This window comes from Sorghum bicolor, chromosome 5 (genome assembly GCF_000003195.3).
Source record: "Sorghum bicolor cultivar BTx623 chromosome 5, Sorghum_bicolor_NCBIv3, whole genome shotgun sequence".
Taxonomy (NCBI): domain Eukaryota; kingdom Viridiplantae; phylum Streptophyta; class Magnoliopsida; order Poales; family Poaceae; genus Sorghum; species Sorghum bicolor.
Window position 1 is genome coordinate 16,408,752 of NC_012874.2, and position 14,659 is coordinate 16,423,410.

The 14,659-nt window shown below is 42.4% G+C and overlaps 1 protein-coding gene and 1 pseudogene across 1 annotated transcript; one reads left to right on the forward strand and one right to left on the reverse strand.

Moving 5' to 3' along the window:
* LOC8060062 lies at nt 503-1,929 on the forward strand (annotated as a pseudogene).
* On the reverse strand, nt 3,642-9,711 carry LOC8071611 (probable carboxylesterase 120). Its single transcript, XM_021461987.1, has 2 exons — nt 9,484-9,711; nt 3,642-3,896 (listed from the first exon to the last, which is right to left on the reverse strand). Exons 1-2 carry the CDS (start codon nt 9,709-9,711, stop codon nt 3,642-3,644), a joined length of 483 nt encoding a protein of 160 aa, XP_021317662.1.

Here is a 14,659-nt window from a genome sequence, read left to right on the forward strand (position 1 = left end):
ACTCAATTTACACAGACGGTTTCCTTATGTGAACCGCCCAGGCGGTTCACATAAGGAAACCGTGTAAATTGAGCATTAACACAGACGGTTTTCTTATGTGAACCGTCTGTAAAGACCTTTTTACACAGACGGTTTGTTAAGCAAACCGTACAAATTTGTACCACAGACGTGTTACAACTAAAACCGCTGTGAAAATTTTTTTCGCCCCACCGGATTAGAGCATCTTTGTACCAGTGTACGATGCCGATTGCCCGGTGTGTGCATTTACGTCACCACGACCAAACAGGTCCGGTGCTTGTAATTCAGGTGATCTGAGATGTGCGGTGGTACACTAGCGCGGTGGCGTGTGACCATCTTATACCCCAATAAAATGTTAAACTCAATATTTGGTGGCGGCCAAATACGTACACTAGGCAAATACTTCGTATTAATTCCGTATATGCAATTGCGGTTTCCACCTTCAGTTATTACTTTCTGTGGCCCAGAGAGTGAAAAGGCACGACGACCAACCGGGTTGCCACACGTGTGATTTCCTCCCGTCCTGCAGCTATGCAACGGATAAGGTCCCCTAGCTATGCCCATGATCGAAGTTTCGAAGCATCGAACCGATCAGGCCAAGCTGGCGGTTTTCCGAACCAGGCCCATTCAGAAATTGATGCTTCTACCGGTTTGAGCTCCGTCCTCTCTCATCAATCTGCTTCGTGTCCACGCCTGAGCAGCATGGCGGCGTTCATGGCGCGCGGCCGGGCCATGGCGTCGAGCAGGCCAAGCTTCGTCACACCTCGAAGCTTCTTTAACTGGGGCAAAGGCGCGAGCCAAGCCGAGCCGCCGCCACCGCAGCTGCAGTTCGCCTACCACGACGTCGAGCTGCCCTTCCCCATGTCGCTCGTGGCCAAAACACACCTCAGAGGTAATTACAGCGCATATATGCTCTTGAATTAGTTGGTTATTAATAGGGTGGTCGTTGCCATGTGTGATTGTGATTTATGAATCACTTATGTTACGTACTATAGTATATATTTTATTTTTGCAGTTAGTGCAGTGACTAATTTTCTTTGATTTGTGTGCATGATAATGATGGTGCAGACCGTGAGCTCAAGTGCTGCTACAAGGCCACCGTGGATGGCTTCAGCGCGACGGACTTCCACCGGCGGTGCGACTTCAAGGGCCCCTGCGTCGTCCTCGGCTACACCGGCGGTGGCTTCCGGTTCGGGGGTTCAGTCCGGAGGGGTACCGCAGCACGGACGACTACTACGACACGCTGGACGCGTTCCTCTTCTACTGGCCCGACGAGCTTGCTGCGCCGGCGGAAGCCGCCACGGAGACTTCACCGCTGCCGCCGCCCGTGGTGCTGCCGAAGGTGGGCGGGAGCGGCGCGGCGCTGTTCGACTACTCCCGCGGCGGGCCACAGTTCGGTGCCGACGGCCTGCTCATCGGCCCGCCGCTCACCGCCGTGATGGGCGTGTTCACTGGACCCGACTCCAGCGCCGGCGTCGGCGACCTCCGCAGCGCGCGCTCGCGGCTCGGGCTGTCGTACGCCAGGCGGCCGGACGGGAAGGAGAGCCTGTTCGGCGACGAGGGCAGGGCCCAGTTCGCGGAGGTGCTCGTCTTCTGCAACCCGCGGATCGCGAGCCTGTACTGAATACTCGTTGTAAGTCGCTTGCAGCGAGAGTCAGTAAACTGTTCATGATCGCCAATTTGGAGTCTAAAAACATAGCGATAACGATGTAAAATTGTACGCATAGTTAAGTAATTGAAAAAAATCATACCACTAAAATATATGTTTGACGAGATTTTGTACAATATTTTTTGTATACACACATCATTTATATATGTTGTTAAGAAACAAGAAGAATGGAAGCAGTAGATGCTCCTCTTATATTTTTATGCATTGTGTATGTACTTGTATATGCACATATTCTAAAGGTAGCGGTTTAGCTTGTCAGCTAATTAATCTGCACTTTCACATACACTACCATACATGCGTCAATTGTTTGCATGTGGCTGAGGCTTACGTACTACTCGAGAAGAGGAAAACAAGAAGCTAGCAAGTATACGTATGTTCCATGTATGTACGTAATTTGCTCATGACGCGCAACCAAAGAAGCTAGCTTAGCGTGTATGTATACTCCATACGTAGTATATATATCTTCTCAAGATATAGTGGAGCTCAAATGCCTTTAATTAGCAAGCAACCGGAGCCCATGGAAGAATGGAGCTCAAATGCCTTTAATTAGCAAGCAACCGGAGCCTATGGAAGAGCTGAATCTGGATCATGTACGTATTATACGGCTTATAGGCAGAGCGGTATAGGAAACCGATCCTGTCCATCGACCAGCCTGGCCCGGTGAATGTTTGGGCCTGAGTTGAATTGATAGGCAAACGTGAAGCCATTTAGAAGGATCATCACGTAAAGATAACCTCTCCGGATGGATAAATCACACGTGCCTTACGAAGGAAGCAAGCGGCGCCGGATATCTCGTGCTGACCAACAAATTTCTGGCGGCGTGTACTTGGGAAGGGGCCTGCGCTACCCTAGCACCCTGCCTATATAAAGGTCCCAAGGGCTACACGAGAGGGGCTAATCACAGTTGTTCAAGCCAGCCGCACGAAGGGAGCACGGCTACACGCGTGGCCTAGCCCCTGGCTGTGCCAAACCACCACGCCGCCGCCGGCCAAGATCCATCGTCCATGAGCAGACTATCGTCAACAATAGGGCAACACAGAGGCAGCCGGAGGCACGTCGAGTCAGCAGCCACCTGCATTGCCCATACCCAACATCTTTCTGCATCTACACGATACGCCATCACCTGCAGCTGCTTGCCTGCGGCGCCGGTCATCTTCACCAACTAGACACGCCACGACCACTACAGCAGACAGCGCCTTTGCCTAGCGCCTGGGTCTTTGCCGAGCGCTATTTATCGGGCGCTCGGCAAAGGCCACCTTTGCCTAGCGCCGGGCTCTCGGCGAAGAATGCGCTCGGCAAAAATTCTTTTGCCGAGCGCCATGCTTTCGGTAAAGGGTTACGCTCGGCAAAGAACATCTTTGCCAAGCGCTAGGCGCTCAGCAAAGGCTGGCACTTGGCAAAGAGCTAATGCAGAACTTACGGACAGCCTACCGTCAGCCTTTGCCGAGCGCTGTCCGTTAGGCGCTCGGCAAAGGCACCTCTTTGCCGAGTGTCAACCTTGGCTCTCGGCAAAGAATTTTCTTTTATTTTCTTTTTGCTTCCAAACTTTTTTGTCATGCATTACACATTATATAATAGTACATGTTTAAGTTTTGGTACTTTTTTAAACCTTTTTAGTATATATCGTTAGTTTATTTAATTTAATTGAATTTCTTCGATAAACTCGTTTGAACTGCAGGTGCATCGAATCTCCGAATTCGACGATTCAAAAATTGATATTCCCGTTACTTAGCATATGTTAAGGCCGAGCACGCATGAAATATCGAATATCTCACGCATGGAACACGGCGACCAAGTTGCGCGTGAAGTGCTATTAAATTATATAAAATGCAAACGAAGTCCGAAAATCATGAAACTTAGCGACACATCTTTGGAGCACATTTGGAGGCTATGATAAAAATTTGGTAAAGTTTCGTACACGTTGTCATAGAAGTTAGTTAGAAACATAAACATCTCACTGTGCATGCAGCCACCTCAGGAAACCCACGCCGTCGTCGACAGCTGCGGGGAGGCGGTGCTCGGGCGCGAGGCGGTACTCCGCGGAGAGCACGACGGCGCCGGCCTCCGTGGCAAGGCGGAGGCAGTCCACGTGCACATTCGCCCACGTGCACGAACCCAGGAAGAAGCCGCCGCCGTGGAAGTGGACGAGCACCGGCAGCTTCTTCCCGGCCTCCTCGCCGTCGCCGGCCGTGGACAACGGCTTGTACCACTAGTATAGGGAAGGGCTTTAGCCCCGGGCCGTAAGCGCTTTTAGTCCCGGCTACGGAACCGGGGCTAAGGTTTCGGGACTAAATGTCCCACCCTTAGTCCCGGTTCCGTGGACCGGGACTAAAGGTCCACCTTTAGGCCCGGTTGGTAACAGCAACCGGGACTAAAAGGTGCGCCAGGGTGTGCCACCTGGCCTCCACTTTTAGTCACGGTTGTTGCTACCAACCGGGACTAAATACTTTTTTATTTTTTCTTTTTCTTTTCATTTGGTTTTCCATTTAGGGTTTACAATTATGTTATTGTTATTTTCAAATGTGTATTGTTTGCTGGTAGTTTATGGAACGCACACCTATAATTTATATAATTTAAAGGATTACATATAAATATACTATAAAACACTATATATATATAAATAATTATATCTATAGGTCCATAATAAAATATTTACACATATGCTTCACGGACAAAGTATTTACAACACAATTTTTCGCCACCACTCAAGCATCGTACAAATGATCATCGTTATTTGGTTTCATCTGCTCCGGGTTGAACTAGCACTCGCCGCCGGAATCCATGACTTGGTCATTAAGAAATCATGCGATTGTCTCCTGAATTCTTTTTAGGCGCACCGCATCCAACACCTGCTCCTTCAGCCACATCTCCTTTAATAGACATTAAAGAAAAAAGTTAGAGGTATGAATAGGATTTATTAAATAGCAACAAATAAATGAAATATACTTATTATATATACATGTTACATACTTTTAGGTGCTCAAGATTAGTTCTTTTGGCATACACCGTTATAAACTCGCACACATAGTAGCCACACAAATTGTTGCCCGGTGTCTGCCGTAGAACCCACTGAAGTAAGATGGGCTTTGAAAGTGCTGCATTCAACTCTGGACGGTGTTTCTGCACGAACCCAGCCCAAACCCTAGCAATAAAACGATCATTATTAATTATCCATTACCAAGTTAAAAGAGTATAATTTAATATATAGAGATCGGAGTTACCCTTGGATAATATCTATCATTTCTTGGTAATCATCCTATGGTTTTCTCAATGAGTCATAGATTACCAATTAACATTGCCAGAGATCAATGACAATTAGTATCCAATGAAAGCTGCATTTGTGTGCATATGTAGGAAAAATTAGTATATATCTTCATATTGATCTGATTAATTAGTTAAATATAATGTACACACGATAACGACACTTACTTAAAGTTGTAGGGAAAGAGTATATATCTTTTATCTTTTTGGTTGATCAAGAACCTCCGTAGATTTCTCTCCGTTTGAGTTCTCCATAAAACATACGGGGTCTTGTGGTCTTTGAATACAACATTTGGATCCACAAATCCAATCTCCTTGTCATTTCTAACTCTGAGGTCCCTCATCATGTTTCTGCATATGTATAGCAGGTTTCTGTAATTAGTTATATATATACATGATAAGTTACAGAGACATTATTGAAAGGAAGAATCACTTACAGACAGAAGCAACTCATTAGAGATTTGTCAAGAGCGTCCATGTGGCATAGTTGGTGTAGCTCATTAAATTGAACATAAATAATATCATCACCACAGAAGTAATGATAGTTTCTAATTCGGACACAAATATAGTCATCTGCTTTTCTGACACACGCTTTCATGTACCATTTGTTTAGCATGTACATTTGTGTTCCAAGCTTGCTGAGGGCCGCATGGTTGTATAACCTCTTGCCATATGTATATTTCTTCTGCCAATGATCAATTTGTGGAGCACTTTCAATTGGTGCCCCCGCTATCATTTGGGCTAAGCTCAGACTAGTTTCCGCAAAAAAATTTTCAAGCTCTTCAAATTTTAAATATGCCGGTATCTGCTGGTCTAGCACGTCAATGTTTGAACCATATTCATTTCCATTGACTAGCGGGGGCACTGATTGCTTTGATTGTTCCCCGAGCTGTACTACACCCTTGCGTGCTCTTTTCTCTTTCTTCTTCTCTTCTTCTATGGATTTTCTTAAAGTGCAATCATAGTCCGATAAAGATGATGATTCTTTCTGAGCTTTACGCCTCTTTTTTTGTTCAGCCTCAACCCTTTGTCGTAGATCTTCTGGCCGTAGTAAGAGGTATGGCTTCTCAGGGTTTCGCTTGGCTTCTCTTTCAGTCTTAAGTTTCTTGAAGAAACTATCCACATCTGATTTTACTGAAGCATTTAGTTTTGCATCAGTCTTCTCATAGGATAACTTCTTAGGAATGATAGCTTGTTTCTTTTCGGAGGCTTTCTTTTTTGGCGACGGGGCGGCCGACACATTTGATTTTGTGGCCGGCCTCTTCTTTAGTGCTGGAGCCTCGTGTGGAGGCGATGGGGCGGCCGGTGGCGGTGTTGGAGCCCGAGGAGGCGGCGTTGGAGCCCTAGGTGGCGTTGGAGCCCTAGGTGGCGGTGTTGGAGCCCGAGGTGGCGGTGTTGGAGCCTTAGGTGGTGGCGTTGGAGACCGAGGCGATGTAGCCGTGTCTTGCACTCCCTCGTCATCACCCGCAGCACTATGACATGTCGGTGACCACCTGTGAAAATAAAAGGTATATGAGTAAACCGCTAACTAAGAGAATGCAAAATAAATTTAGTGAACAAATGTATAGTCAATTTTCATCCGCACCTAGGATTAGATTCATGACGAGGAGGTGGTGGTAGACTACCAGGAATAATGATGTAGCGCTTGTGCCAACAAATAAAAGTCTTCTCTGCTTCTCCTAGAGTCTTCTCTCCATCACCTCCTTCTATCTCAAGCTGCACATTACTGAAGCCTTTGACAACTCTATCCACCGAGACACTAGCATATCCAGGTGGAATTATCGCCCCATAGATTCTTGGTGTCCTCGTAGGGTCGACAGGAGTTACAACAGCGACAGCAACCATGACTGTGGCAGTCCCCTGTGGAATGTGCAGCTCACATGTTGTCAGAGGCTCAGTGATGTCATCCACCGAAAAGTGCAGCCCCACGTCGTCTTGAATAGTTGGCATCTCTGTGGAAGCGCAACTACTTTTTAACTGACCGGGGGGGCTAATGTTGACTCTAGGCTCTGATGCAGTTTGCCCTTGTATAGAACTTACTGCAATCTGCACTTGTCTTTTGATCTCCTCGTTCATTCTCTCTTCAAATGCTTTCTCTCGCGCTATCGCTTCACTAGCCGCTTCGCGTGACTCAATCAACATTGCCTCCAACCTATGCAACCGCTCTGCTTCCTCTTCCTTCTTTCGTTGGCGGCTTCTATAAGTCGGTCTATCTTTAGGGAAGCCATGCTCCCATGATATCTCCCCATAGCCTCTGGTTTGCCCACCGTGTTCAGCAGTCTCCAGGGCGTATGTCAGCTCATCCTTTTCTCTATTTGGCTGCCAGGTGCCGCTTTCAACTAATCCTCTAGCATAGGCCATTCTCTGTCCTACTCTCTCGAGCTTTTCGCCATACACTATCTTTCCGGTCTCTAGGTCTATGGTTCCCCCATGACCAAAGAACCAATACTTGGCGCGCTCGGGCCAGTGCATTGATTCTGGTTCGATCCCTCTCCCAAGAATCTCCTGTTCTAGCTTTTGCCACTTAGGAATAGCAGTCCTGTAGCCACCTGAACCCAAGTGATGGTGGTATTGCTTTTGTTTAGCATTTTCTTGATTCTTGATCATCCGTGCCTGACCCTCTTCTGAGTTCTTAAACTCTACGAACTCATCCCAAAAAGGCCTCAACTTGACGTAGGCCTTGTTGGTGAAATCTGGTGTCCGGCCTTGTGCAACAAAAGTCTTGTATAATGTCATCTTCCAAGCCTGAAATTGTTTGGCCATCTTCTGCATAGCCTAGATTTTAACCTTCTCCTTCAAAGCTTCATCTTGTGTATCGAGCGTGAAATGTTGAAGGATATCTTGCCAAATCAATTCCTTGTCACAATCTGAGACAAAACTAATATTAGGGTTATCTTTCCGTTGCCTCCATTCACGAGCACTAACCGGGAGCCTGTCCCTTACAAGGTAGCCACAGTGCGCAACAAATTTTTTAGAATTAGCTCCAAGTACTTGTCCTGTACCCTCATCGAATTCCGACAGAATGTACCGACCCTCTAACGGCTTCTTCGGCCCGCGTACTTTTCTACTCTTCTCAGAAGTTGTCGCCGATTTAGAGGGCTACACAAACAAGTATAAATATATTAGTATAAATGTCATTTATTTTAATTTCATATATATACATATATACTAGATTGTAGATAGACCTGATCAGGATTGTCTCCCACAAGTTCTTCATAATCGACAAAGTACTGACTCCCATCATCTTCGCCATGGGGATCTGGATTGGCACCGCTGTTGATTAGGTCCATCATTGCATCATCCATGTTGTCATACGGATTGGCCATTTCTGCAAATTTAATCAAGTGTTAAAAGTTTTTGACGCGATCAACAAAAATTATTTGGATAGGCTAAACTTAGACAATATTTGGATACAATATTTGTCCACACATTGCGAGACAAATTTTTTTCAAGTAAACAAGGCCCTCCATATATATGTTTACATATTAAGCTTAATTAGTCCATATCATTCCCTACTAAATCCATGTCATCCCATATTAAATACAAAAAATGTACATCATGCGAAATACTTGAAATCTTTATTCTATTAACATACAAGTCATGTACATACACTATTTGTTTCGTCACCAATTTTTTTACTATATTTAATACAATACAATACATACAAGTTACATTTATATGTATACATACATAATGCACTGAATACCATATAGTAATAATATATATATATATAATAAATTATTTTTAATAAAATCTCGCAGCAACAAGCGAGGAATTCACAAAATATTGGCGTCTAGTACAAATATTTTTAACAAAATATTGGTGTCTAGTATATATATATATATATATATATATATATATATATATATATATATAAGATGTAAGACTCCTTCTAACCTAAGATGGCCAAAGTCGGACAACTTCTATCTTGAGTTTTTGTCTCTATCGTCCATCTATTGGCCGTTCACAAACATGAGTAGGATCTATCCGTGACCAAAATTCTAACTTTCCGTGGCTAGAATCCTGAACTTATTCCTTTACTTGGTAGGCTACTGCTAATCCACGCACGCGTATATAATCACACCGACAACATTCTAACTTTTTATTTTCTAAACATACAGTGTCCATGAGAAAACGAGAGCCGCTATAATTTGACACGAGCTTATTTATTCCTATTGTAACACATGAGCACATTTGCTAGAAAAATAGACACATGAGCTTACTTCTTTGTTTTTAAATTTTTAAGATAGTATTATTATCTCAAAAGCAAGACATAATTAGTTCACAATTTTATATTCATATACAATAAAAAAATGCACAACACATTTTCTAAATATATATTCATATACAATATAAAAAATATGCACAACACAATTTCTAAATATATATTCATATACAATATAAAAAAAATGCACAACACAGTTTCTAAACACAGTTTCTAAATAATCTCATCTCAATATTGGTAAACACAGTGTCTAAACAGATTTTCAACACAATTTCGAAGTATTGGTGGCCGAGATCACACAACTCCCTACGGGGTGCTCGGCGTAGGAGACGAAGGCGGTAGGAGGGCGTCGGTGCCGGGGACGAGGGCGTCGGTGGCGGGGATCGATGAGGGCGTCGGAGCTGGGGACGAGGGCGTCGGTGCCGGGGATGAGGGCGGGGATGAGGGCGTCGGAGTCGGGGACGAGGGCGGGGATGAGGGCGTCGGAGCCGGGGACGAGGGCGTCGGAGACGAAGGAGGGCTCGGCGCGGCGCTCCATACGGTGCCCGGAGACGAGGGCGTCGGGGACGATGGTTGGCGGCGGCGGCGGCGTCGCTCCCTGGGCTCGCGGCGCTACGGGGGACGAGCTGTCGGCGGTGGCGGCCGGGGACGAAGGCGCGAGGTGACGGCGGGGAGGAGCGGCGCGCGGCGGGTGAAATTAGGGCAACGACGGCGGGGAGGATGGGGAGGAAGACGACTGTGCGCTTAAATATACGCGGGGACCTTTAGTCCCGGTTCGTAGGTGGAACCGGGACTAAAGGCCATCTTTAGTCCCGGTTCTGGTTGAGCATCGGGACTAAAGGTATTTTAACCGTTTCTTACTTATTTTTCCTTACAATAATTAGAATAATTTTAATAATTGCATAGTAAATAGAATAATAGGTATTAATTTGTTAAAAAATAATAGTTCCATTTCTTTTTGTCTAATTGGTTACATAATAAATTTGGAAACATAAAATCTTTTCATCACTTATATTAACAAACTTATATGAAAAATAATTAGTATTTTGTTAATGCAAAAATGTATTATTTAATTTTAATATCTTAAAGCAGATGTTTTTGATAGAAAAATTTGTTTGTGCAATATTTAAACGTAAATTTTGTTTATTTATCATCATTTATCTCCAAAATCATGATATACGTGATATCTCCATTAATTTTGTTTATTTATCATCATGATATCTCCAAAATTTTTCTCTATTTCTTATTTATTTATGCTTACAACAATATTCACCATTACATCGGATTATCTCTAACAACTTTGTATTCAAATTTTTTTCATTTCAAGTCATCAAATGGGTCATTTGACCAAGTTTGACCAAAGTCAAACCATTGGTTTTTAGAAACACACACTTTGACCGAACCCTATATGGTCCCAAATGGAAAAGTAATGAATACAAAGTTTGTTGCACTCATCAAGTTCTACATTTTGTCTAATGGTCAACTTTTCTTTTGGAAATGTTTGAACCACTCAATTTTGAATTTTGATAGAATTCATAACCACGCATCGGTTTTCGGAACCCTAGATGGTCTCGAACGGAAAAGTCATGAATACCAATATTGTTCCACTCATCAAAATCTACATTTAATATATAGACCATTTTTGCATTTGACAAAGTGTTGCGAAGGTGTAGTTCAAAATCCACAATTGACACATGTATTTTCATATAGTTTGTGTGAGATTCAAGAATTGGTGGGTATTGTGAACTTAAACTTTATCAAATAGAAAAGTTGTCTATATAAAAAGTTTAGATCTTGATGATATCTAACAAATTGGTATTCAAATTTTTTTCATTTTAAGTAATTTAGTTTGTCATTTGACCAAGTTTGACCAATACCCGTCTTGGATTTTGAACAAATGTGCTTAGGATTGGCTCAAATTTATCCAAATGGAAAAATGGACAATATATCAAATGTAGATCTTGATGATCTCTAACAACTTTGTATTCAAATTTTTTTCATTTCAAGTCATCAAATGGGTCATTTGACCAAGTTTGACCAAAGTCAAACCATTGGTTTTTAGAAACACACACTTTGACCGAACCCTATATGGTCCCAAATGGAAAAGTAATGAATACAAAGTTTGTTGCACTCATCAAGTTCTACATTTTGTCTAATGGTCAACATTTCTTTTGGAAAAGTTTGAACCACTCAATTTTGAATTTTGAATTTCGGAACCCTAGATAGTCTCGAACGGAAAAGTCATGAATATTTTTGACTATTTTTGCATTTGACAAATAATTGACACATCTCTTATAATAGCAAACTTAAATGTCATTTCATTATTTGAAATGATATAAAATAAGAAAAACTAATATAAACATCTTAAGTTACAATTGTCACATACACATACTATATTGCAATCTATTTATTAGGCGGGCACAATAGTGATCTTCTTTTTGACGTATGTTCCTTGGTCATGATCTTGACGTAACCATGGAGTGTCCTCAATATTTATCAGTATGCTTGGATCTTTGGTCACATTGAAAGGCGTGATTCGGTCATCCCTTTCATAATCTTCTGAAATATCTGACTTGTCCTCAATTCCCACAATGTTTCTTTTCCCTTAGAGAACTATATGACGTTTTGGCTCGTTTGTTGATTTGTTGTCATTTTTCCCTCTCTTCTGTTTTGTAGACATGTCTTTCACATAGAACACCTGATTCACATCAACAGCAAGGACGAATGGTTCATCTTTGTAACTAACATTGTTGAGGTCCACTGTTGTCATTCTATAGTCTTTGTCAACTGTCACCCCGCCTCCGGTAACCTTCACCCATTGGCACCGGAACAAAGGGATTTTAAAATTAGGTGCGTAGTCTAGTTCCCAAATCTCCTCTATATGACCATAATATGTTTGTCTGTTTCCATTCGGGTCTATGGCGTCTACGCGAACTCCACTATTTTGGTTCGTGCTTCTTTTATCTTGGCCTAGGGTGTAAAATGTATTTCCATTTATCTCGTACCCTTTGTATGTGAGGATGTGCCATGATGGTTGCCTAGCCAACAAATACAGTTGCTCATCAATCTGGTCATTACCCTGACATTCTTTTCGTAACCAATCACTGAAAGTGTCTATGTGCTGACGCATAAGCCAACCTTCATTCTTCTCTGGGAATTGCGATCGTAGGAAGTCCTTGTGTTTCGTGACATACGGCTCCACCACGGATGAGTTTTTAAGAACTGTGTAGTGTGCTTTATTGAAAGAATCGTCCCCCGTACCAATGTATGTTTTCTTTCCTAGTGTTCCCTTTCCACTCAGTCTCCCCTCGTGGCGCGATTCAAGAACACCAATTGGGTCAAGTTCAGGAATGAATTCAACACAGAACTCAATGACCTCCTCTGTCCCATAGCCCTCGGCGATGCTTCCTTCTGGCCGAGCACGTTGGTGAACATATTTCTTCAGAACTCCCATAAACCTGCCTTACCTTTAAAATTCTTTCCTTTCTTTCTAACTGGGTGATTCATAGAAAGAAATCGACGATACCCAAGGTACACTACCTTTCTGCATTTTTTCAAATATATACTATCAAGGTCATCAAAACAATGTGTGCATGCATTATATCCCTTGTTTGTCTGCCCTGAAAGATTACTTAGAGCAGGCCAATCATTGATTGTCATAAACAACAGTGCTCGTAGGTCGAAGTGTTCCTGTTTGTACTCATCCCACACACGAACACCTGTTTCACTCCATAAAAGAAGGAGTTCTTCAATTAATGGCCTTAGATAGACATCAATGTCATTGCCCGGTTGCTTCGGGCCTTGGATGAGCACCGGCATCATAATGAACTTTCGCTTCATGCATAACCATGGAGGAAGGTTGTAGATACATAGTGTAACAGGCCAAGTGCTATGACTACTGCTTTGCTCACCAAAAGGATTCATACCGTCCGTACTTAAAGCGAACCTTAAGTTTCTTGCGTCTTTTGCAAACTCTGGAAATTCCCTGTCTATTGCTCTCCACTGGGACCCATCAGCAGGGTGTCTCAACATGTTGTCTACTTTACGGTCTTCTGTGTGCCACCGCAACAATTTTGCATGGTCCTTATTTCTAAAAAGACGTTTCAGACGTGGTATTATAGGAGCATACCACATAACCTTTGCAGGGATTTTTTTTCTAGGACGTTCTTCCCCCTCAACATCGCCAGGGTCATCTCGCCTGATCTTATACCGTGATGCTTTACATACGAGGCATTCATCTAAATTCTCATAGTCCTTGCCACGGTATAGGATGCAGTCGTTAGGACATGCATGTATCTTCTTGATTTCTAATCCCAAAGGACAGACGATCTGTTTTGCTTCGTACGTAGTAGTGGGCAGTTCATTAGGCTTTGGCAGCATTTTTTTTTTGGATCTTCAGTAATTGCCCAAATGCCTTATCGGATACACCATTCTGTGCCTTCCATTTTAACAGTTCTAGTGTTGTACCCAGTTTTTTTTGCCCATCCTGGGCAGATGGGTATAATAATTTCTTGTGATCTTCTAACATGTGGTCAAACTTTGTCTTCTCTTTTTCACTTTCGCAATCTTTTTGTGCCTCACGAATGACATCACCAAGAGCATCATCTTCAACAGGTGCGCCTTCTGCATCTGCCTCATCTTCAGCTTCTCCCATTGCTGTATCACCGAAGTCACCGTATTGAGCAATAATGTCGTCAGGCTCCAACTGTTCTTCTTCACCTTCTTCCATCATTATCCCGTTTTCTCCATGCTTGGTCCAACAAATATAGTTTGGCATAAAACCCGACTTCAACAAATGTGAGTGAATATTTCTAGAGCTAGAATATTCGTTCAAATTCTGACACAAGGCACATGGGCAACATATGAATCCATCCCGCTTGTTTTTCTCGGCCACTCTTAAGAAATAATGCACACCATCAATGAATTCTTTGGAGCGGCGATCGGCGTTGTACATCCAATGACGTGTCATTGTCTGCATTGCAATGTAAAGTATTATAAGTTTCTAATTTTTTATAAAGAAATTAAAGTAACAAATAACCTAAAATTCTCTATTTCTGGTTTTTCTAACTAATCATGAAATGTGGCATGCATACTAGTTATAATTAACTAATTAACCATGTCATAAAGTGCAAATTAAAGTATTATAAGTTTCTAATTTTTAATAGAGAAATTAAAGTAACAAAAAACCTAAAATTCTTTATTTCTAATTTTTCTAAACAAGCTAAATTAAAAAAACACAAAAATTCTCTAGTTTCCTAAATAATCATGAAATGTGGTATGTATACTAGTTATAATTAACTAACTAAATCGGTTAAAAATTGCAAATTAAAGTATTATATGTTTTTATTTTTAATAGAGAAATTAAAGTAACAAAAAACCTAAAATTCTATATTTCTAATTTTTCTAAACAAGCTAAATTAAAAAAGCACAAAAATTCTCTATTTTATTAAATAATCATGAAATGTGGTATGTATACTAGTTATAAT

Bases quoted from the DNA above. Each gene is read 5' to 3' on its own strand.
- LOC8071611 (XM_021461987.1), bottom strand. From the start codon at position 9,711: ATGGAGCGCCGCGCCGAGCCCTCCTTCGTCTCCGACGCCCTCGTCCCC. The intron at 3,897-9,483 runs GTAGGGAGTTGT...TCCCTATACTAG, and splicing joins TCTCCTACGCCGAGCACCCC to TGGTACAAGCCGTTGTCCAC.